The sequence below is a fragment of the Rana temporaria genome, chromosome 8, assembly GCF_905171775.1.
Source record: "Rana temporaria chromosome 8, aRanTem1.1, whole genome shotgun sequence".
Lineage (NCBI taxonomy): Eukaryota > Metazoa > Chordata > Amphibia > Anura > Ranidae > Rana > Rana temporaria.
The window spans coordinates 182,897,023-182,922,914 of record NC_053496.1 but is presented as its reverse complement, the minus strand read 5'-3'; the positions used below and the strand labels follow the sequence as shown (position 1 = coordinate 182,922,914).

At 46.8% G+C, this 25,892-nt stretch overlaps 1 protein-coding gene across 1 annotated transcript; it reads right to left on the bottom strand.

Moving 5' to 3' along the window:
* Window positions 1-25,696, bottom strand: LOC120910585 (zinc finger protein 260-like). Its single transcript, XM_040322344.1, has 4 exons — window positions 25,609-25,696; window positions 21,393-21,950; window positions 10,059-10,742; window positions 1-803 (listed from the first exon to the last, which is right to left on the bottom strand). Exons 1-4 carry the CDS (start codon window positions 25,694-25,696, stop codon window positions 1-3), a joined length of 2,133 nt encoding a protein of 710 aa, XP_040178278.1.
* Window positions 25,697-25,892: the final 196 nt, after the last annotated feature.

The following is a 25,892-nucleotide window of genomic DNA, read 5'->3' as shown; positions in this document are numbered from 1 at the left end:
TCACTCAGGACAGGAATACGGATTCTCCCCCGTGTGAGATCTCTGATGTCTGTAAAGATTGGACTTCCTTGAAAAACATTTCCCGCACTCAGGACAGGAATGCGGCTTCTCTCCCGTGTGAGACTTCTGATGTCTGACAAGGTCTGATTTTTGTACAAAACATTTCCTGCACTCAGTACAGGGAAACGGCTTCTCACCTGTGTGAGATCTCTGATGTCTGTAAAGTTGGGACTTCAGTGAAAAACATTTCCCACACTCAGGACAGGAATAAGGCTTCTCCCCCGTGTGCAATCTCTGATGTCTGTAAAGATGGGACTTCAGTGAAAAACATTTCCCGCACTCAGGACAGGAATAAGGCTTCTCCCCCGTGTGAGATCCCTGATGTCTATAAAGATGTGACTTCCTTGAAAAAAGTTTCCCGCACTCAGAACAAGAATACGGCTTTTCCCCTGTGTGAGAACGTTGATGTGTGACAAGCTGTGATTTTTGTCCAAAACATTTCGCGCACTCGGAACAGGAATGCGGCTTTTCACCTATGTGCAGTCTCTGATGTCTGTACAGAGTAGACTTGTCTGAAAAACATTTTCCGCACTCAGGACAGAAATACGGCTTCTCACCCGTGTGCAATCTCTGATGTACGTCAAGCTGTGATTTTTGTCCAAAACATTTCCCGCACTCGGAACAGGAATGCGGCTTCTCACCTATGTGCAGTCTCTGATGTCTGTACAGAGTAGACTTGTCTGAAAAACATTTTTCGCACTCAGGACAGGAATACGGCTTCTCACCCGTGTGCAATCTCTGATGTACGTCAAGATGTGATTTTTGTACAAAACATTTCCGGCACTGAGGACAGGAATGCGGCTTCTCTCCCGTGTGAGACCTCTGATGTCTGTAAAGACTGGACTTAGATGAAAAACATTTCCCGCACTCAGAACAAGAATTTGGCTTCTCACCCGTGTGAGATATTTTATGTTCATGAAGACTGGATTCTACACTGTGTGGTGCCGGATGGACATTTGAGGTAGTCGGGTTTTCTCCTGGACTATACTGTGTGATGTCCTCATCTGAAACTTTACAGTCTGGAGACAAAGTGAAACAATCCTCTGAGGTTTTCCTCATCTCCCGTCCATCTACTAAAATAGAAATACAAAGATTATTACTAGACATGAGCTGATTGGTTCCCCTAAACCAGGACTCCGCCCACATCAGGCAGCTTTGTCTCTGAGGATCTTACAATTCCCCCCTCAAGGTAACTAGTAAATGGCTCCTCTGATCTCCTACCAGATCATTTCTCTATTCATGGACCTTAGTCAGAGAGTGAGGAAACAACGAGAACTGTCTTTTATAGGAGTGACAGTGAGGAGGGGATTATAGGACGAGTGTCCCCTCCCCCTCTATCACTCATTGCTATCTTCCCAACACAAGAAGTCCTGCACTTCCTTATTAAGTCTATGATTTAGTCATAAATAACAGCGGGGCTGAGCCCCACCAGAGGTCAGAGAGTGAGGATGGGGGGAGAACAACCAAGATGAAGACTGGACTGATCCTGAAGACCACCATCATTGGGTTATTGACTCCTCCCCCTCATTATCACTTTCTGTTGAAGGTTCTAAAGTTGGAGGATGTTATCACGTTATTATCAACATGTAAAAGTCTGTGCTCCAATCACATCATCAGATATAAAATGTCCAACTGGTAGGAAATGTGGTGTAACAAAAGAGAATACATATTATGTGTATATATATCAGTGGGTGGAGGGGAGAGAGGAGAAGTCAAGAGTATGTAATGTACAATATAAAGTATATAGTGAATGGTCAGGACTCATAATATTGGTATTCAGTAATCAGTGGTGGATGAAATGTTTTCATGAGACAAGTTGCAGAGATCCCACACCGCTGCCTCCCATCTCCTGAGACTGCACTCAGTGACTTGGGTCTGAGACTATACAGACATATCCCTCCACCCGGCACAGCCAGCAAATAACAGAGCAAGTAACCCCGGGAGAATTGTTCGGTTAGAGATCTTGTTATACCCTGGCATTTGGCAGAAAACTCAAGGAACATACCCCCGATGCCTACATTGAGCAATGACTATGGTGAAAAATCAACATTTTGCTGAACCCCAGAATCTCCATAAATCCAGTCTAGAGACATAAATTGTGTCTGCAGCACAGAGAAGGAAGATTATCCGAGAGAAATACAGGAATACAGGACGGGGAACACAGCTCAGGAAAGTGACCAGGGGATTACAGGCTGATATCACCCAGTCCCCGCCCTACTCTGGACCAATCAGTGAGCAGTATGGGTGGGGGAATGGATTTAGTGTTAATGACCCACCTGTGCTGATCTCTGTAGGAGTGTCCTCCTCTATAAATGTCCCCGTTATTCCATCCTCCTCCATAGACTGTTGATCATCCCTCACAAACGTCTCTTCTTCTTCTTCGAATTTCACCTCAAATTCTATATCGATTGGATCTCCACTCTAAACCAAGAGAATGAGAGAGAATATCATCTGTAAAATAAGAGCTTTAATATTGTGAGATCACATAAAAAATCCACACATTGTCACTGTAAGTGTATGTTCTAGATTCTCCGTCCCACCAACCTTGTAACAATGAGGGATGGTGTGACCTTCCTGTGTGGAATCCCGGGAATACAGAGGACGGGGACATCTCTCTGGTGGGTTTCTGGTATTAGGTGGCTCCATCATATCCTTGTGTCCTTCTGAAAACTTCTTCATCACTCCATACTCCTCATCCTCCTCTTTTATCTCTTCTTTAACAACAAACTTATCATCCCTGAGGTTTCCACTCTGCAATATATTATAAAACATTCATTGTAACACACATGTTTCTGTATAAATTATAACTACCAGTGATTGTTCCTCACCTACCTGATGATGGTGGGGGATGGTGTGACCTTCCTGTGTGGAATCCCGGGAATACAGAGGACGGGGACATCTCTCTGCTGGGTTCCCATTACTGGATTCATCTGTAGGAAACACACACACTGACTGAATACATTGTTTCTATGTGTTTATCAGATGATGGGGGATCTAGGTGGAGCCTCCGTACTGCTCTCTCCTTTACAATAAAGTCTCCTCTTACCCGGTGATGTGAGGGGCGGCTGATTCTCCATCATGACGTCCTTGTAGAGATCCTTGTGTCCTTCTAAATACTCCCACTCCTCCATGGAGAAATAGACAGTGACATCCTGACACCTTATAGGAACCTGACACACACAATGATACAGTCACCATCCAGACACACCCCTTGTCTGTTACTGGATAATGTCCCAGAATTCCCGGCACCGCTCACTAGACATGTGCACAGAATTTTTTTTTGTTTTTTTTTGTTCTGTTTCATATCGTTCCGTAGGTTCGTTCCCGTTCGTTTTTCGTACGACGAGATTTTTTCGTATTCCGATCGTTTCGTATTTTCGTTACCGTTTTATTTTCGTACATGCGGGATGGTTCGTTATTCTGTTTAATTCATGTTCGTTACTTGTTAGACAATAAATTTCGTCAATGATTTGCATTCTGTGTTTTTTCAAAAAAGAAGGAGGTTATACTACACTAGGTAGTGACGTGGCGGACTTTCAAAGGCAATCACAGGGACATTACGGGTAATATAAAAATAAATTTAATTACAAAAATATATATAAATACAAATCAATTTCAATAAATGTTGAGGAAATTACATAGATACATATTATTGAGCAATATGGTCGTCTCGCCGACGCGTTTCGCCTTACGGCTTCTTCAGGACGAGTTTTGAGATTTTATGAAGATATTGCTACTTGCGTACGTCAAAAGGTTGGTGGCCGTCCATATCCATCAAGGATCATTGAAATCACGGGTAAACGAGTACCAGGTGATAAGTTGATAAGCCCAATGAGAGGAGGAAATCTCCTAAATGATGTGTAGGGGCCACAGCGAAAATAAGTTGCTGGTTCTGAAAATAGAGACAAACGAGCAAAACCGGGACCAGCAAGGCAAAGGGCAGGTGAGGAAGAGCCTGGAGGAAAAGCAGATTCCCATATAAGGCAGTCACATTGCACTGTCCATCAAAGGACAAACCGGAGGGTTTTAAAAGCCTTGCAGCCTTAGAGGTATGTTGTGTCCCGGGGGGGGTAGCAGCCTGTGCTCCGGTTTGTCCTTTGATGGACAGTGCAGTGTGACTGCCTTATATGGGAATCTGCTTTTCCTCCAGGCTCTTCCTCACCTGCCCTTTGCCTTGCTGGTCCCGGTTTTGCTCATTTGTCTCTATTTTCAGAACCAGCAACTTATTTTCGCTGTGGCCCCTACACATCATTTAGGAGATTTCCTCCTCTCATTGGGCTTATCAACTTATCACCTGGTACTCGTTTACCCGTGATTTCAATGATCCTTGATGGATATGGACGGCCACCAACCTTTTGACGTACGCAAGTAGCAATATCTTCATAAAATCTCAAAACTCGTCCTGAAGAAGCCGTAAGGCGAAACGCGTCGGCGAGACGACCATATTGCTCAATAATATGTATCTATGTAATTTCCTCAACATTTATTGAAATTGATTTGTATTTATATATATTTTTGTAATTAAATTTATTTTTATATTACCCGTAATGTCCCTGTGATTGCCTTTGAAAGTCTGCCACGTCACTACCTAGTGTAGTACAACCTCCTTCTTTTTTGAACTACCATTTCGGATGTGGGCTAATGTGAGTGCCTATATGTCATTCCCCTTCCCCCTGTTTTTGGCATTCTGTGTTTTGGATTCCTTTTTCTGTTCGTGTTTTCGATCGTGTGTTCGTGTGACATCTATGACAATTTGTTATAGATGTCATATGAACATGCGACTGAGAATACGAACAGAAAAAGGCACTTTCAACACGCGGCTCATCCATATTAACTATTGTTAAGCCCCATACACTTGGTCAGACTTTTTTAACAACAAACATAAAAACGATAGTTTTCCGTTCGTTCTCCGAAAATTTGTTTGTTTTTAAACTCCATCAGAAAACCATTTTTGGGTTCAAAAGTCTGGCCAACTGATCTCCCTTCAGATGAAAATCCACAGAAAAGTTTATTTGGCTTTACTGTACTACTCAGCACAAAAGAGAAGCTGCTTTACTAACTAAACTCACTGCCCATTCAAAAAAACAAAAATTACATCTGTGGCAAGGGATTTGCATTCTGTGTTTTGGGTCCTTTTTCTTTTGGTGTTTTCGGTCGTGTGTTCATGTGACATCTGTGGCAAAAGATTTGCATTCTGTTGAATCCAAAATACAAACAGAAAAAAGGAATTCAAAATACAAATCTTTTGTTGTGGATGTCGTGTGAGCATACGACTGAGGGTGCGAACAGAGAAGGGATTCAAACAAGATACAGAATGCAAATCTTTTGTTGTGGATGTCGTGTGAACATACGGCTGAGGATACGAGCAGAGAGGGGATTCAAACAAGATACAGAATGCAAATCTTTTGTTATAGATGTAATTTTCGTTCTTTTGCCGTTTTCGTTTTGTCGTATTTTCGTCAGATCGTTCGTTTCGTATTTGCGGTTGTTCGTTATGCGGCTCATTCGTAATCCCGTCGTTTTCGTATTTTGGTGCTTTAATTTTTTCGTATGTACACATTATTCTGCGGGTACGAAAATAACATTCGTACGAACGGGAATGCACATATCTACCGCTCACCTCTCCTGTCAGCAGCTCCATCATCTTCTTGGTGATTTCTAGAATCTTCTCCATGTTGTGTCTCTCAGGTTTTAGGGAGTCACATGGAGGCACTGTGATGGTCATATGATCACCTGACTTCACAAGAGGAAATCTCTGTATTGGAGAACCAATAGGAATATCATGTTAGAATCCCAGAATCCTCCTCACCTCTCCGGTCAGGTCTGTGTTTTATTAAAAGAGATAAGAGTGATGTCATGTGACCTCCCAGAATCCTCCTCACCTCTCCAGTCAGGTCTGTGTTTTATTAATAGAGATAAGAGTGATGTCATGTGACCTCCCAGAATCCTCCTCACCTCCGGTCAGGTCTGTGTTTTATTAATAGACAGGAGAGTGATGTCATGTCACCTCCCAGAATCCTCCTCACCTCTCCGGTCAGCAGGTAGATGATCTTCAGGGTGAAGTTTAGTATCCTCTCAGTCACGTGACTCCGGTCCTCCTCCATCCTCATTTGATCTATACAGGTCTCCTTGTAGATGGATAACTTTGGGAAATTGAAGTAAGACTTCTTTGTATGGTATTGGTCACACAATATTAGGATGTGTGTGTGTGTGGAGGGGGAGGGGGGGGTTTTAATAGGAGGATTGTTTTACATTTTAGGGCTACGGCCCCCATGAAGACACATTTAATTTGGACTGTTCAATGTTGTTACATTTTCAATGTCCCAGGACCTGCCGGATAAAAAATTGTCTTTTCTCTGTTGGGTTTGTTTTATTTCTCAACTGGTTTATATTAGTTTTAGATCGGCAGATAAGGAATGATAAATACGATCCTTCTTTTGTCAGCGATGTGAGGTCAACATAGGGTCATCATGATGTCCAGGAAGGGGAACCTCCTTGTTTGTTTTACCAGCTAATCAGGATAATTGCCAGAACTCTGACTGCAAGGCTCCCCACTACCCACTAAGGGGCCCTTAAAGTCCATCAGCTTTCCATTACTTCTCAGAGACCCCTCGGCTCCTCTACTTCCCTCAGAACCCTCAGTATTGTCCTCCCTCTGACACCATGACGGAACATATTCTTCATTGCAGGCTGGGGAAAGTTTTCTTCTGCCTGACCAGCAATGTAAGGGGCTCTATGCTCCATACTCCCGACCCCGACACTCCATCATTGTGTTGACTGCATATTGTAATGATTTTCCATTGGCTGCCTGTGTCGTGTAATAATTGCCCTGTAATAATTGCCCTTTGTAGGCCATGTATGGTCATTGTCTTGTCTATTTATTGTCAGTGCTGTTTCAATAGAGGAACATATTACTAGAATTTATCTCCAAAATGAAGGAAATGTTTGGGCCCCGTAAGTGGGGAAATGTTCTGACCCTGAAGGGATTAATCTAGATTTCCACACTATATATGTGTGTATCATCATCTGCTGGAGATAAAAGATGTCACAGTGATTATGGAGGAAGAGGACGGACATGACGTTGGGGGGTTACTGGGTGTAAATGGTAAATAATATCTTATTACCTTCTCTCCTGCCACTTCCAGCAACGTCTCCTCCTCTTTACTTCCTCCCGACTCACCTCTCACCTGGAACTTCCTATTGATATCTGACATCACTTCCTGTCTTTCATAGAGATTTCCTCTCTGGGTAGAGGTGAGATCAGCTTCTTGTGGAGCTCAGAGGAACTGCAGCCCCAAGAAATCTCTAGTAGTTTGAACACGGCCTTGTAGATAGGATCATCTGCAGTCCAAGGACCTAGACTATGGAACGCTCTACCAACCAGCATCGGAATGGAGGTGAATCACCTGGCCTTCAGAGAAAAACTCAAAACCCATCTTTTCTGAAGGCAAAAGGACAGTAGGGAACGGATACTAAGCGCCCAGAGGCGATTCAGTTCGCATGTATTGCGCTATATACGTTTCTCACTCACTCACTCATCTCCTCTCCTACCAAGAGAGAAATATATTTCCGACTGGTCCAGAATTTCCCAGCCTGGGTTCTTGCAAAGGTTTTTAGGGTTTCAGGTAATAAACACTTTCTGTCTCTCAGTAGCAACTGGCATCTAGGGATGAGCTGATAGCTCAATCCGAACCTAGTTTTGGACCAAACTGGCTTTTTGGATGTTTTGACGAATACCAGAACGTTAGCCCATTTGGACCCTTGTTCAATGGGAGCTGAAAATCATATATAGAACTAATATTTCTCCTGCTTCTGTCCATGCAAGCATCCCACTTTCATTGGTTCCTAAGGAAGCCGCCTCAGTGTCTCTAGGAACTATTGATGTATTGAGGAATGAGGGCTTGTGTCCTGGTTTGGTTGGGGGGGAGTGCATGCTTTTCAGTGCACATCAGTGCGGTCTCAACAGTGCAGCTTCATCACTGCAGCTTATCAGTGCGGTGTCACCAGTGCATCTTATCAGTGCCCATCATTGCAGTGTCATCAGTGCAGATTAGCAGTTATCAGTGCGGTGTCACCAGTGCTGATCATCAGTGCGGTGTCACCAGTGCAGATTATCAGTGCCCATCATTGTGGTGTGACCAGTGCAGATCATCAGATCCCATCATTGCGGTGTCACCAGTGCAGATCATCAGATCCCATCATTGTGGTGTCACCAGTGCAGATCATCAGATCCCATCATTGCGGTGGCACCAGTGCAGATCATCAGATCCCATCATTGCGGTGTCACCAGTGCAGATCATCAGATCCCATCATTGCGGTGTCACCAGTGCAGATCATCAGATCCCATCATTGCGGTGTAACCAGTGCAGATCATCAGATCCCATCATTGCAGTGTCACCAGTGCAGATCATCAGATCCCATCATTGCGGTGTCACCAGTGCAGATCATCAGATCCCATCATTGTGGTGTCACCAGTGCAGATCATCAGGGGCGGGGTTCTGGCGAGGAGGAGGAGGGAGCAGAGGAGGAGGACACCCCCTCTATGAGTGGCACAGGCCAGGGACTGCGAGACCCCCCTCTGCCCACTACAGCGAGCCAGGTGGAAGTACAACTCACTGCTCACTTTCAGAGGACTAGAAGGGACCTCAGACCGCTGGCTGAGGTTATGGAGGGATAGCAGCCAGCGGTCTTGCAAACAGGAAATCACCAGGCAATAACGTTTTTTTTCAGCAAGTTCAGCAGGCAGGCTATTAAAGCAGAGGTTCATCCTAAAAAAACATCTATATACCATTACATCCAGCATACTTCTGACATCTACAGCATGCTGTTTTTTTTTTTGCCGTACATACAGTTTTATTGTTATTTTCCCCCCGGCTTCCGGCTCCCGTGCGAGTGGGCGTTCCTATTGAGAGGTTAGATGATTGACGTCTGGTGAAAAACTTCCCTTGGCGCATAAGGCGCGTCACCAGTTTTCCGTAAATAGCCGACCTGCAAGTCGGCTCTATACGGCGCCTGCGCAGTCAACGCTACACGGCGGGCGCCATATAGAGCCGACTCGCAGGTCGGCTATTTACGGAAAACTGGTGACGCGCCTTATGCTCCAAGGGAAGTTTTTCACCAGACGTCAATCATCTAACCTCTGAATAGGAACGCCCACTCCCGCGGGAGCCGGAAGCCGGGGGGAAAATAACGATAAAACGGTATGTACGTACGGCAAAAAAAACCAGCATACTGTAGATGGCGGAAGTATGCTGGATGTAATGGTATATAATTGTTTTAGGGTGAACCTTCGCTTTAAAAAGGAACTACAGAGCTCAGAAGAACATGGCTGACATAGTTGGTGAATGTAGGAGATCAGCAACGAGAACATGGAAAAAAAGTTTTAACCCGGAGTTCTGTTTTAACAAACACAGTCATTTTCTACGATGGTTAGTTCCATCTAGTGGAAATATTCTTGATATACATTCATCAGAAAAAAATAGAGCAATACTGAATTATGACCACTGGATGGAGCCAATGATGATAGGAAATCATTGTATGAAATAAAACACGACCAACGTTCATCACGGCTCAGCGAATGTTTATCACATTTGTTGAACTATTTTGTTTTAAAACAGACCTGTAAGTGTTTGTGAAATCTTCCACCAGAAAATGTACTCAGCCAATGAGAGGTAAGGACTCAATTTTTATTTTTCTCCTGCTATCAATGGCCAACACGGTACAACACTTCATCCATGTCTTTGGTGATCTCTGATCTCCTTATCAACTGTTTCTTACATGATGAAGATCAGCCATGGAGTATATCTGAGGTGTATATCAGGGTGTGCTTCTTCCCCACATGTCCAGCAACATTCATATACAAGACATTTCCCGCACTCACTAATACACCTCAAGGGTTGTGTGGGACCCCTGATGTACAGGAAGACAGGACTTCAGTGAGGAACATTTCCCTCACTCAGGACAGGAATACGGCTTCTACTCTGTGTGCGATCTCTGATGTCTGTAAAGATTGGACTTCCTTGAAAAACATTTCCCGCACTCAGGACAGGAATGCGGCTTCTCCCCCGTGTGTGATCTCTGATGTCTGACAAGTTCTGATTTTTCTACAAAACATTTCCTGCACTCAGTACAGGGAAACGGCTTCTCCCCCGTGTGCAATCTCTGATGACGGTAAAGATGGGACTTCAGTGAAAAACATTTCCCGCACTCAGGACAGGAATAAGGCTTCTCACCCGTGTGAGACCTCTGATGTCTATAAAGATGTGACGTCATTGAAAAAAGTTTCCCGCACTCAGAACAAGAATACGGCTTTTCCCCTGTGTGAGAACGTTGATGTGTGACAAGCTGTGATTTTTGTCCAAAACATTTCCCGCACTCGGAACAGGAATGCGGCTTCTCACCTGTGTGCAGTCTCTGATGTCTGTACAGAGCAAACTTTTCTGAAAAACATTTTCCGCACTCAGGACAGAAATACGGCTTCTCACCCGTGTGCGACCTCTGATGTACGTCAAGATGTGATTTTTGTACAAAACATTTCCCGCACTCGGAACAGGAATGCGGCTTCTCTCCTGTGTGAGACCTCTGATGTCTGACAAGTTCTGATTTTTGTACAAAACATTTCCCGCACTCGGAACAGGAATGCGGCTTCTCACCCGTGTGAGACCTCTGATGTATGACAAGATCTGATTTTTGTACAAAACATTTCCTGCACTCAGTACAGGGAAACGGTGTGTCACCCGTGTGCAACCTCTGATGTCTGTAAAGACTGGACTTAGATGAAAAACATTTCCCGCACTCAGAACAAGAATTTGGCTTCTCACCTGTGTGAGATATTTTATGTTCATGAAGACTGGATTCTACACTGTGTGGTGCCGGATGGACATTTGAGGTAGTCGGGTTTTCTCCTGGACTATACTGTGTGATGTCCTCATCTGAAACTTTACAGTCTGGAGACAAAGTGAGACAATCCTCTGAGGTTTTCCTCATCTCCCGTCCATCTACTAAAATAGAAATACAAAGATTATTACTAGACATGAGCTGATTGGTTCCCCTAAACCAGGACTCCGCCCACATCAGGCAGCTTTGTCTCTGAGGATCTTACAATTCCCCCTCAAGGTAACTAGTAAATGGGTCCTCTGATCTCCTACCAGATCATTTCTTTATTCATGGACCTTAGTCAGAGAGTGAGGAAACAACGAGAACTGTCTTTTATAGGAGTGACAGTGATGAGGGGATTATAGGACAAGTGTCCCCACCCCCTCTATCACTCATTGCTATCTTCCCAACACAAGAAGTCCTGCACTTCCTTATTAAGTCTATGATTTAGTCATGAATAACAGCGGGGCTGAGCCCCACCAGAGGTCAGAGAGTGAGGATGGGGGGAAAACAACCAAGATGAAGATTGGACTGATCCTGAAGACCACCATCATTGGGTTATTGACTCCTCCCCCTCATTATCACTTTCTGTTTAAGGTTCTAAAGTTGGAGGATGTTATCACATTATTATCACATGTAAAAGTCTGTGCTCCAATCACATCATCAGATATAAAATGTCCAACTGGTAGGAAATGGGTGTAACAAAAGAGAATACATATTATGTGTATATATAGCAGAGGGGAGAGAGGAGAAGTCAGGACTATGTAATGTACAACATTTTGTATAAGATACAACAGATAGGACTATATAGTATCAGAATTATGTAATGTACAATATAGAGTATATAATGCAGGGGTCAGGAGTATGTAATGTACAATATAGAGTATATAGTAAAAGGTCAGGATTCATAATATTGGTGTTCAGTAATCAGTGGTGGATTAAATGTTTACTGGAGACAAGTTGCAGAGATCCCACACCGCTGCCTCCCATCTCCTGAGACTGCACTCAGTGACTTGGGTCTGAGACTATACAGACATATCCCTCCACCCGGCACAGCCAGCAAATAACAGAACAAGTAACCCAGGAGAATTGTTCTGTCAGAGATCTTGTTATACCCTGGCATGGGGCAGAAGACCCAAGACACATACCCCCGGTACCTAGGTTGAGCAATGACTATGGTGAAAAGCAACATTTTGCTGAACCCCAGAATCTCCATAAATCCAGTCTAGAGACATAAATTGTGTCTGCAGCACAGAGAAGGAAGATTATCCAAGAGAAATACAGGAATACAGGACGGGGAACACAGCTCAGGAAAGTGACCAGGGGATTACAGGCTGATACCACCCAGTCCCCGCCTTACTCTGGACCAATCAGTGAGCAGTATGGGTGGAGGAATGGATTTAGTGTTAATGACCCACCTGTGCTGATCTCTGTAGGAGTGTCCTCCTCTATAAATGTCCCCGTTATTCCATCCTCCTCCATAGACTGCTGATCATCCCTCACATACGTCTCTTCTTCTTCTGATTTCACCTCAAATTCTATATCGATTGGATCTCCACTCTAAACCAAGAGAATGAGAGAGAATATCATCTGTAAGATATAAACTTACATACAAAATCCACACATCATCTCCACCAGTCCATGTTCTAGATGCTCCGCCCCACCGACCTTGTAACAGTGAGGGATGGTGTGACCTTCCTGTGTGGAATCCCGGGAATACAGAGGACGGGGACATCTCTCTGGTGGGTTCCTGGAATTAGGTGGCTCCATCATATCCTTGTGTCCTTCTGAAAACTCCTCCATCACTCCATACTCCTCATCCTCCTCCTCTTTATACTCTTCTTTAACAACAAACTTATCATCCCCGAGGTTTCCACTCTGCAATATATAATAAAACATTCATTGTAACAAACATGATTGTGTATAAATTATAACCACCAATAATTGTTCCTCATCTACCTGATGATGGTGGGGGATGGTGTGACCTTCCTGTGTGGAATCCCGGGAATACAGAGGACGGGGACATCTCTCTGGTGGGTTCCCATTACTGGATCCATCTGTAGGAAACACACACACTGACTGAATACATTGTTTCTATGTGTTTATCAGATGATGGGGGATCTAGGTGGAGCCTCCGTACTGCTCTCTCCTTTACAATAAAGTCTCCTCTTACCCAGTAATGTGAGGGGCGGCTGATTCTCCATCATGACGTCCTTCCCGGCACCGCTCACCTCTCCTGTCAGCAGCTCGATGATCTCTCTGGTGACTTCTAGAATCTTCTTTGTATTTCTCTATTCTATCAGGGAGGAAGGTGGAGGAAATGTGATGGTCATATGATCTCCAGACTTCACAGGAGGAAAACTCTAGATTTGAACACAAATAGTAAAATCAAATGACATTCCCAGAATCCTCCTCACCCCACTGGCCAGGTCTCTTTATTTAAACCTCACTTCATGCTGAGGTTTCTGATACAGTGTCCTCCACCCCTCTCTTCCAATCCCTCCACTGGCCTCCATTCAATGTCCTCCACCCCTCTCTGCCAATGCCTCCATTCAGTGTCCTCCACCCCTCTCTACCAATCCCTCCACTGGCTTCCATTCAGTGTCCTCCACCCCTCTCTACCAATCCCTCCACTGGCCTTCATTCAGTGTCCTCCACCCCTCTCTGCCAATCCCTCCACTGGCCTCCATTCAGTGTCCTCCATCCCTCTCTGCCAATCCCTCCATTCAGTGTCCTCCATCCCTCTCTGCCAATCCCTCCATTCAGTGTCCTCCATCCCTCTCTGCCAATCCCTCCATTCAGTGCCCTCCACCCCTCTCTGCCAATCCCTCCACTGGCATCCATTCAATGTCCTCCACCCCTCCCTACCAATCCCTCCACTGGCCTCCATTCAGTGTCCTCCACCCCTCCCTGCCAATCCCTCCACTGGCCTCCATTCAGTGTCCTCCACCCCTCCCTGCCAATCCCTCCACTGGCCTCCATTCAGTGTCCTCCACCCCTCCCTGCCAATCCCTCCACTGGCCTCCATTCAGTGTCCTCCACCCCTCTCTGCCAATCCCTCCACTGGCCTCCATTCAGTGTCCTCCACCCCTTTCTGCCAATCCCTCCACTGGCCTCCATTCAGTGTCCTCCATCCCTCTCTGCCAATCCCTCCATTCAGTGTCCTCCATCCCTCTCTGCCAATCCCTCCATTCAGTGTCCTCCATCCCTCTCTGCCAATCCCTCCATTCAGTGTCCTCCACCCCTCTCTGCCAATCCCACCACTGGCCTCCATTCAGTGTCCTCCATCCCTCTCTGCCAATCCCTCCATTCAGTGTCCTCCATCCCTCTCTGCCAATCCCTCCATTCAGTGTCCTCCATCCCTCTCTGCCAATCCCTCCATTCAGTGTCCTCCACCCCTCTCTGCCAATCCCTCCATTCAGTGTCCTCCATCCCTCTCTGCCAATCCCTCCATTCAGTGTCCTCCATCCCTCTCTGCCAATCCCTCCATTCAGTGTCCTCCATCCCTCTCTGCCAATCCCTCCATTCAGTGTCCTCCACCCCTCTCTGCCAATCCCTCCACTGGCCTCCATTCAGTGCCCTCCACCCCTCTCTATCAATCCCTCCACTGGCTTCCGCTCACCCAACCAATTCAATTCAAAGTCATTCACAACAACTTCCAAAGTCATTCACAACTTGGTCCCGAGCTACATCACTAACCTAGTCTCATAATACCAACCTAATTGTTCCTCCCAAGACCTCCTGTTAGCTCCTGTGTCACCTCCTCCCGTACTCAGCTCCAGAACTTCTCCCGAGCCTCGTCCATCCTCTGGAACTCCCTATCCCAATTTGTATGACTATCTCCTACTCTGTGCACATTTAGACAAACACTAAAAAAATCTTCTCTCCAGAGAAGCCTTCATACTCCTAACTAACAACTGAACTTACATTTCCTCCATCAGCCCATCCCCCCCCCAGTTATTACCTTGTGTATCATATTAGACTGTAAGCTCTAACGAGCAGGGCCCGCTAATTCCTCCTCTACTATATTGTATTCAAACTGTACTGTCTGCCCTCATGTTGTGCAAACTGTTGGCACGGTATAAATCCGGTATAATAATGTATGTGTGTATCATCATCTGCTGGAGCTAAAAGACGTCACAGTGACTATGGAGGAAGAAGACGGACATGACGGGGTTACTGGGTGTAAATAGAAAATAAGGGCCCAGATTCAGGTAGGGGCGCGCACTGACACGGCGGCGCAGCGTATCGTTTTTACGCTACGCCTCCCTAAATTACTGGAGCTACGCTTCATTCACAAAGCATTTGCTCCGTTATTTGCAGCGGCGTATCATAAAAGGGGCCGGCGTAAGCGCGCGTAATTTAAATGATCCCGTAGGGGGCGTGGATCATTTAAATTAGGCGCGTTCCCGCACCGAACGTACTGCGCATGCTCCGTCTGGAAAATTTCCTGACCTGCATTGCGGTAAATGACGTCGCAAGGACGTCATTGGCTTAGACAGGAACGTAAAAGGCGCCCAGCGCCATTCACGAACGAGTTACGCAAACGACGCAAAATTTGAAAATCGTGACGCGGGAACGACGTCCATACTTACCATTGGCTGCGCCTCCTAATAGCAGGAGCAGCCTTACGGCGAAAACGACGCACGCAAACGACGTAAAAAACTAGCGCCGGTCGCGCGTACGTTTGTGAATCGGCGTGAGTATGCAATTAATGCAAACTACGGTTGCGCCACCTAGCAGCCAGCGTCAGAATGCACCCTAAGATACGACGGCATAAGAGCCTTATGCCAGTCCTATCTTAGGCTACAGTCAGCGTATCGAGCTTTCTGAATACAGAAAGTAGATACGCCGGCGCTACTTAGCAATTACGCTGCGTATCTATGGATACGCAGGCGTAATTGCTTTCTGAATCTACCCCAAGATCTTATTACCTCCTCTGCTGCCACTTCCAACAATGTTTCTTCGGTTATTCGTACCTCATAGAACTTCCTGTCTTTATCTGACATCACTTCCTGTCTTCCATAGAGACTTCCTGTCTGGGTAGAAGTGAGATCACCATCTTGTGGAGCTCAGAGGAACTGCAGCCCCGAGAAACACCTCGTAGTGCGTTTGAACACGGCCTTGTGCTGTGTGTGCATGTACTGTACTGTATATCCCTATAGATGTGTAGTGCTCTCCCCGCAGGGGAGAGCACCCAAGCAACCCAAGCAACTGTCCATTCACTCCGCGTCCAATAAACAGTCTCATGGTTTGTCTTTTGTATTGAATTGCTTGTAGAACTCGGGGTTTGGGATACTCCAAAACTGCTAGCAACATTAACCCCTTGCCTACTGGGCAATTTCACCCCCTTCCTGCCCAGGACAATTTTCAGCTTCCAGCGCTGTCACACTTTGAATGACAATGGCGCGGTCACGCTACACACACAATTAGCGCTTTCTTTTTGTGGTATTCAATCACCACTGGGGTTTTTTTGTTTGTTTTTTGCTAAATAAAGAAAAAAATATAGAAAGTTTTGAAAACGACCCAATTTTTCGGTTTGTTAAAAAAAAAATCCAAACAGGTAATTTTTCGCTGATGGGCACTGATAGGTGACAATGATAGGCAACACTGATGGGCACTGATAGGCTGCACTAATGGGCATTGATAGGAGGCATTGATGGATGGCACTGATAGTCTGCACTACTGGGCACTGATAGGCAACACTGATGGGCACTAATAGGCGGAACTGATGGGCACTGATAGGTGGCACCGATGGGCACTGATAAGTGTCACTGATGGGCACTGATAGGTGGCACCGACAGGCAGCACTGCTTGACACTGATACATACCTCCCAACTTTTCAACTTCAGAATGAGGGACAAATGAGCATACCCCCCAAGCGAAGTTGTTGAGCGGGGTGGGGGGGGTCCACGGATCAAAGTTGTTGAGCGGGGGGGGGGGTCGGATCAAAGTTGTTGGGCGGGGGGGGGGTTTCGCGGATCATAGTTGTTGAGCGGGGGGGTTTACCGAATTGCAGGATCGCGGTAGTCGCGGGGGGGCGCAAATTCGCGGGAAAATATCACTGCTCGCGGGACCGTGGGATTTACCGCGAATCGCGGGACTTTCCCGCAAAATCCAGGACGGTTGGGAGGTATGCTGATAGGTGCCACAGATGGTCAATGATAAGAAGCGCTGATAGGTGATACTGATTAGGGGGCACTGATTGGCATCACTGATAAGCACCGATTGGCAGCACTGATTGGCAGCACTGGTGGGCACTGATTGGCAGCGTTGAGACTGCACTGATAATCAGGATACTGATAATCAGTGCCCTGTTTATCAGTGCCAATGTCCCATTCACACAAGCCAGTTATCGGAAGGATTAGGACCCCGGGCATGGTATTTAACCACATCCCGCCCACCAAAATGATTGCCGGGTGGTGGTTTCAGTATCCTAACTGGGCGTCACATGACATCCAGCAGGATAAGCCACTCACACATGCCCCCGAAGGCACGCAGCGTGGCGATCGGTAGTGCAGTGCGTTGCTCTGACACATCACATCTCCAATCTCGGGCCTTAGCGTTGGGGTCCCCCAAGGTTCTGTCCTTGGACCTCTCCTATTCTTGATCTACACCTCCTCCCTGGATCACCTCCCATGGCTTCCAATACGATTTCAATGCTGATGACACCCAAATCTGTCTCTCGTTACCCTTCAGCTTACCCCATCACTTTCACAGACATATGAGCCTGGATGACACACCAATTCCTCAATCTATCCAAAAACGAGCTCATAATATTTCCTCCCCCACCCCCCACGTGTGCCTTCCCCTGACTTCTCTGTCACAACTATCAGTCTGTCCCCACATGCCAGGGTGCTAGGGGTAACTCTGAACTCTCCTTTCGGCCCCACATCCAACCACATTCCTGATGCCGACTCAACCTCCGCAACATCTCCAGAATACGCCCCTTTTTAACCAATGAAACCATAAAGCTCCTAATTCACTCCCTGGTTATCTCTCGCCTCGACTACTACAACTCCCTCCTCATTGGATTACCTCTACATCGGCTATCCCCCCTTCAGTCCATCATGAATGCTGCTTCCAGGCTCATCCACCTTACCAGCCGCTCAGTGTCCTTCACCCCTCTCTGCCAATCAGTCCATTGGCTTCCATTCAATGTCGCCACCCCTCTCTGCCAATCCCTCCACTGTCCTCCATTTAGTGTCCTCCACCCCTCTCTGCCAATCCCTCCGTTGGCTTCCATTCAGTGTCCTCCACCCCTCTCTGCCAATCCCTCCATTGGCTTATAGTCAGTGTCCTCCACCCCTCTCTGCCAATCAGTCCACTGTCTTCCATTCAATGTCGCCACACCTCTCTGCCAATCAGTCCACTGGCTTCTATTCAATGTCGCCACCCCTCTCTGCCAATCCCTCCACTGGCCTCCATTTAGTGTCCTCCACCCCTCTCTGCCAATCCCTCAGTTGGCTTCTATTCAGTGTCTTCCACCCCTCTCTGCCAATCCCTCCACTGGCTTCCATTCAATGTCCTCCCCCCTCTCTTCCAATCCCTCCACTGGCTTCCATTCAATGTCCTCCCCCTCTCTTCCAATCCCTCCATTGGCTTCCATTCAATGTCCTCCCCCCTCTCTTCCAATCCCTCCACTGGCTTCCATTTAATGTCCTCCCCCCCTCTTTACCAATCCCTCCATTGGCTTCCATTCAATGTCCTCCACCTCTCTCTGCCAATTACTCGATTGGCTTCCATTCTGTGTCCTCCACCCCTCTCTGCCAACCAGTCCACTGGCTTCCATCCAATGTCCTCCCCCCTCTCTTCCAATCCCTCCATTGGCTTCCATTCAATGTCCTCCACCCCTCTCTGCCAATCCCCCCATTGGCTTCCATTCAGTGTCCTCCACCCCTCTCTGCCAATTACTCCATTGGCTTCCATTCTGTGTCCTTCACCCCTCTCTGCCAACCAGTCCACTGGCTGCCATTCAATGTCCTCCCCCTCTCTGCCAATCCCTCAATTGGCTTCCATTCAGTGGCCTTCACCCCTCTCTGCCAGTCCCTCCACTGGCTTCCATTCAGTGTCCTCCACCCCTATTCTGCCAATCCCTCCATTGGCTTCCATCTAATGTCCTCCACCCCTCTCTGCCAATTACTCCATTGGCTTCCATTTTGTGTCCTCCACCCCTCTCTGCCAACCAGACCACTGGCTTCCATCCAATGTCCTCCCCCCTCTCTGCCAATCCCTCCATTGGTTTCTATTCAGTGTCCGCCACCCCTCTCTGCCAATCCCTCCATTCGCTTCCATTCAGTGTCCTCCACCCTTCTCTGCCAATCCCTCCATTGGCTTCCATTCAGTGTCCTCCACCCCTCTATGCCAATCCCTCCATTGGCTTCCATTCAGTGTCCTCCACCCCTATTCTGCCAATCCCTGCATTGGCTTCCATTCAATGTCCTCCACCCCTCTCTGCCAATCCCCCCACTGGCTTCAATTCAGTGTCCTCCACCCCTCTCTGCCAATCCCTCCCTTGGCTTCCATTCAGTGTCCTCCACCCCTCTCTACCAATTCCTTAATTGGCTTCCATTTAGTGTCCTCCACCCCTCTCTGCCAATCCCTCCATCGGCTTCCATTCAGTGCCCTTCACCCCTCTCTGCCAATCCCGCCACTGGCTTCCATTCAGTGTCCTCCACCCCTCTCTGCCAATTTCTCCACTGTCCTCCATTCAGTGTCCTCCACCCCTCTGTACCAATCCCTCCACTGGCTTCCATTCAGTGTCCTCCACCCCTCTCTGCCAATCCCTCCATTGGCTTCCATTCAGTGTCCTCCACCCTCTCTTCCAATCCCTCCACTGGCTTCAGTGTCCTCCACCCCTCTCTGCCAATCCCTCCATTGGTTTCCATTCAGTGTCCTCCACCCTCTCTTCCAATCCCTCCACTGGCTTCCATTCAGTGTTCTCCACCCTTTTCTGCCAATCCTTCCACTGGCCTTCATTCAGTGTCCTCCACCCCTCTCTGCCAATACCTCCACTGGCTTCAATTCAGTGTCCTCCACCCCTCTCTACCAATCCCTCCACTGGCTTCCATTCAGTGTCCTTCACCCTCTCTTCCAATCCCTCCATTGGCTTCCATTCAGTGTCCTCCACCCCTCTCTACCAATTCCTTAATTGGCTTCCATTTAGTGTCCTCCACCCCTCTCTGCCAATCCCTCCATCGGCTTCCATTCAGTGCCCTTCACCCCTCTCTTCCAATCCCGCCACTGGCTTCCATTCAGTGTCCTCCACCCCTCTCTGCCAATTTCTCCACTGTCCTCCATTCAGTGTCCTCCACCCCTCTGTACCAATCCCTCCACTGGCTTCCATTCAGTGTCCTCCACCCCTCTCTGCCAATCCCTCCATTGGCTTCCATTCAGTGTCCTCCACCCTCTCTTCCAATCCCTCCACTTGCTTCCATTCAGTGTCCTCCACCCTCTCTACCAATCCTTCCACTGGCTTCTGCTCAGTGTCCTCCACCCTCTCTACCAATCCTTCCACTGGCTTCTGCTCACCCAACAAATAAAATTAAAAATACTATTTGTAGGAAACCATGCCTGACATAGTAAACAAAGGGGTCTATTTACAAAAAAAATATTTGGGACGAATGGGACAACCATTTTCCGAGCCGTGATAAATTCTGATTGTAACTTATTTAACACAGATATTTCCAGTGATCGTCGGCTCCATCTAGTGGCTATAGTAAGGTATTTTTCCTGAAATACCTCCACCAGGAAAAAAAAATAGAGCAATACGGCATTATGACCACTAGATGGTGCCAATGATCATAGGAAATTATTGTATGAAATGAAACACAATCGACATTCATCATGGATCAGTAAATGCGTCACGTTTGTTGATCTATTTTTTTTTTTAAACACCACAAAATGTACTCAGCCAATGAGAGGGAATGACTCAATTTTTATTTTTCTCCTGCTATCAATGGCCAACACGGTACAACACTTCATCCATGTCTTTGGTGATCTCCGATCTCCTTATCAACTGTTTCTTATGTTGTTGCCTTTTTATTTATAATGTTTTTTTATCCCCACAAGCGTGTGGCCCCCCTTTCTCAATACTATGTTTCAATGGGAGAAACATTTACCAATCTAACCTCTAGATGGCACTGTTGTATCATTCATTCCATAGGACATTTTTGTCAAAAGGTCAAGCTACGGTTGAGGTCTATGAACTGTTTCTTACATGATGAAGATCAGCCATGGAGTATATCTGAGGTGTATATCAGGGTGTGCTTCTTCCCCACATGTCCAGCAACATTCATATACAAGACATTTCCCGCACTCAAGGCACTAATACACCTCAAGGGTTGTGTGGTACCCCTGAGGTACAGGAAGACAGGACTTCAGTGAGGAACAATTCCCTCACACAAAACAGGGACAGGGCTTCTCCCCCGTGTGAAAACTCTGATGATAGGAAATACTGGACTTAGCTGAAAAACGTTTCCCGCACCCACGACAGGAATATGGCTTCTCACCCGTGTGTGATCTCTGGTGTGTGTAAAGATTGGACTTCTGTGAAAAACATTTCCCGCACTCAGGACAGGAATACGGTTTCTCTCCTGTGTGCAATTTCTGATGTCTGCAAAGATGTGACTCCCTTGGAAAAGATTTCCAGCACTCAGAACAAGAAAACGGCTTCTCACCCGTGTGAATTTTATGATGTCTGACAAGTTCTGACTTTTGTACAAAACATTTCCCGCACTCAGAACAGGAATACGGCTTCTCACCCGTGTGTGATCTCTGATGTGTGTAAAGATTGGACTTCTGTGAAAAACATTTCCCGCACTCAGGACAGGAATACGGCTTCTCTCCTGTGTGCAATCTCTGATGTCTGCAAAGATGCGACTTCCTTAAAAAACTTTTCCCGCACTCAGAACAAGAATACGGCTTTCCCCCCGTGTGAGAACTGTGATGTCTGACAAGCTGTGATTTGTGTACATAACATTTCCCGCACTTAGAACAGGAATGCGTCTTTTCACCTGTGTGAGTGTATCTTTTATGCTCATTGAGACGGGATATAAAACGGAAACACTTTCCACACTCAGTACAGGAAAACCTCTTATCTGTTGGAAGGACGGCACCGTCCCGCACAGTCTGAGGTTCCTCAGGATAAGAGGAATACGATGGTCCGGCACCGTCCCGCACAGTCTGAGGTTACTCAGGATAAGAGGAATACGGTGGTCCGGCACCCTCCTGCACAGTCTGAGGTTCCTCGGGATAAGAGGAATACGATGGTCCGGCACCGTCCCGCACAGTCTGAGGTTCTTCAGGATAAGAGGAATACGATGGTCCAGCATTGTCCCAGGCGGTCTGAAGTTCCTCAGGATAAGAGGAATACGATGGTCCGGCACCATCACGCACGGTCTGAGGTTCCTCAGGATAAGAGGAATACGATGGTCCGGCACCGTCCCGCACAGTCTGAGGCTCCTCAGGATAAGAGGAATACGATGGTCCGGCACCGTCCCGCACAGTCTGAGGTTCCTCAGGATAAGAGGAATACGATGGTCCGGCACCATCACGCACGGTCTGAGGTTCCTCAGGATAAGAGGAATACGATGGTCCGGCACCGTCCCGCACAGTCTGAGGTTCCTCAGGATAAGAGGAATACGATGGTCCGGCACCGTCCCGCACAGTCTGAGGTTCCTCAGGATAAGAGGAATACGATGGTCCGGCTCCGTCCCGCACAGTCTGAGGTTCCTCAGGATAAGAGGAATACGATGGTCCGGCACCGTCCCGCACAGTCTGAGGTTCCTCAGGATAAGAGGAATAAGATGGTCCATCTACACTGTGTGGTGTCGGATGGACATTTGAGGTAGTCGGGTTTTCTCCTGGACTATACTGTGTGATGTCCTCATCTTCTACTTTACAGTCTGGAGACAAAGTGAGACAATCCTCTGAGGTTTTCCTCATCTCCCGTCCATCTACTAAAATAGAAATACAAAGATTATTACTAGACATGAGCTGATTGGTTCCCCTAAACCAGGACTCCGCCCACACCAGGCAGCTTTGTCTCTGAGGATCTTACAATTCCCCCTCAAGGTAACTAGTAAATGGGTCCTCTGATCTCCTACCAGATCATTTCTTTATTCATGGACCTTAGTCAGAGAGTGAGGAAACAACGAGAACTGTCTTTTATAGGAGTGACAGTGATGAGGGGATTATTGGACGAGTGTCCCCTCCCCCTCTATCACTCATTGCCATCTTCCCAACACAAGAAGTCCTGCACTTCCTTATTTAGTCCATGATTTAGTCATGAATAACATGGGGCTGAGCCCCACCAGAGGTCAGAGAGTGAGAATGGGGGGAGAACAACCAAGATGAAGACTGGACTGATCCTGAAGACCACCATCATTGGGTTATTGACTCCTCCCCCTCATTATCACTTTCTGTTTAAGTCTCCAAAGTGTGAGGATGTTATCACATTATTATCACTGTGTCTGTGCGCACTAAAATTCAATAAAGTGAATTTTTCCCCAATAATTTGCACTGCACAAATACCGTGCAATAGGGATGAGCCAAACACCACCCGGTTTGGTTCTCACTAGAATATGCGAACAGGCAATAAATTTGTGCAAACCCTATTAAAGTCTATGGGACACGAACATGAAAAATCATTTAAAGGCCAATATGAAAGTTATTGCCATAAAAAGTGTTTGGGGCCCCCGGGTCCTGCCCCAGGGGACATGTATTAATGCAATTTTTTTTTATAAATTGCAGTTTTTTCGGGAGCAGTGATTTTAATAATGCGTAAAGTGAAACAATAAAAATGAAATATTCCTTTAACCACTTGTGGACCGCCTCACGCCGATATACGTCGGCAGAATGGCACGGCTGGGCACAATCACGTACAGGTACATTGCCCTTTAAGAGCCCAGCCGTAGGTCGCCGGTTCTGACCTCCGTGACCGCGCCACAGAGCTGAAGAACGGTGAGAGGTAAGTGTAAACAAACCTTTCCCCGATCTTCCTAGTGAGAGTGTCACTGATCGTCTGTTCCCTGTCATAGGGAACGACGATCAGTGACGTCACACGCCAAGCCACGCCCACCCACACAGTAGTAATCACTCCCTAGGAAACACTTAACCCCTTCACCGCCAGTGTCGTTTTCACAGTAATCAGTGCATTTTTATAGCACTGATCGCTGTAAAAATTACAATGGTCCCAAAATAGTCAAAAGTGTCCCATGTGTACGCCACAATGTCGCAATACCGATAAAAATGATCACCGCCATTACTAGTAAAAATTATTAATAAAAATGCCATAAATATATCCCCTATTTTGTAGACGCTATAACTTTTGCACAAACCAGTCCATACCAGGCCCTTTGGGTTTAGTAAGGATTTTAATGGGAACTCCATGCCAAAAAAAAAAATGGAGTGGGGTCCCCCAAAATCAATACCAGACCCTTTTTTCCATTGAAAAGCCTGTGGCGTGCATAACACAACCCAAAAACTTCACCCGGTGCAGAAAAAATGCACACACACATAAAGAGTGATACACAAAAAAGTGCAACGGGTGCTGCGTCAAGTGGTCCTCCGAAAAGGACACAACCCTGATCCCCCGGGGTGTTACGCTCCAGACGGGGACTAAGGTAAACAGTGGTCCGTGCAGCCAAAGCCGACATGGACCCAACTTCCTTGGAGGGTCTGCCAAAACAGAACCCTCCTTGGTGGGGCTCCCCCGAAGGGAGACCCCATGAGAGCAGGCGAACTAAGCCAGAAGGCCATGTCCACCCGCTCCCAAGACTTTCTGGGCTGGCCCGAGGACCGGCACCCTACTAATCACACACAAGGTGTACAAACACGAGGGTAAAATAAAAAAGAAAGTAGGGGAGAAGGAAGGTGGGAGAGGTGAGTGGAAAGTGACCATCGTGCAATACGTTGGCCAGCCCTCCGGCCAGGAAACAAAAATTCCTCTGGTCCTAGCCAAAAGGCCCAGCCCTAGAGGGAGGTGTGAAAAGGGTGTTTGTGGAGATCGTGACCATGGTGCCATACGAGTAAGTGCCCTCTCAAACACTCGTGCAATGTATGGCACCCCTGGACTGCCACTCCAGGGGCACTATCTCCACAGGCTTTTCAATGGACCCTGACCCCCGGCCTGGACCAGCAGCAGGGCCGGCCTTAGGCCTTTAGGCGCCCTGTGCGAGAAAGATTTACAGCGCCCCCTAGTGACCACGCCCCCTCAGTAACCACGCCCCTCCATAACCACGCCCCTCCATAACCACGCCCTTTCAGTGTACACACCTTTCTCCAATACCGGCTCCATTTAAAGCCTTCCATTCCCAAAAAACAGATTACAAGTTATGATAAAAATACAACTTTTATTCACATAATAACGCCATCTATACTGTATATCACACGCTATAATAACACCGCCTATACTATAAATCACACGCTATAATAATGGCACATATAAAATAAATCACATGGTATAATAACGCCACATATAAAATAAATCACATGGTATAATACCACTACCTGTAAATTTACTATCAAATATCAAACATAATTACAATAAAGTATTTTTTAACTTTTGTATTTACTGTTCCTTTAAGAAACACCCTATTTAAATAAGAATAAGAAAATACAAAAACAGACAATAAGCAGTACACTGCATTTATAAAAAAAGAATTTACTTACAGAAAAAAGTTTTTACATCCGCCGCCTGCTTCTGTGGATTCTTGCGCTCCTTTGTCTTCTCAGTGCGCATGGCATATGAGCTCCTCATTCCTGCTCCTCATAGCAAGGCAAGGACAGCCGCCCACGCCGTCTTTCCGGCAGAATATGCCTGTGGCCTGCCAGTACTTTGTCCAGTTTTAAAGATGGCCGCCGCACTGTTGCCGAGCGGCGGCAATCTTAATGAGTAACCCACAGACTGCCAGTGACAGTGATCTCCGACTCCTAACAAGGCAGGGACAGCCGCC

Excerpts from the sequence above, each read along its gene's own strand:
- LOC120910585 (XM_040322344.1), bottom strand. The coding sequence starts at position 25,696 with ATGAGGAGCTCATATGCCATGCGCACTGAGAAGACAAAGGAGCGCAAG. Across the intron at positions 21,951-25,608 it reads GGATGTAAAAACTTTTTTCT|GTGAAAAGACGCATTCCTGT; the intron begins GTAAGTAAATTC and ends ACACTCACACAG. Across the intron at positions 10,743-21,392 it reads ACGTTTTTCAGCTAAGTCCA|ATCTTGTCATACATCAGAGG; the intron begins GTATTTCCTATC and ends TACAAAAATCAG.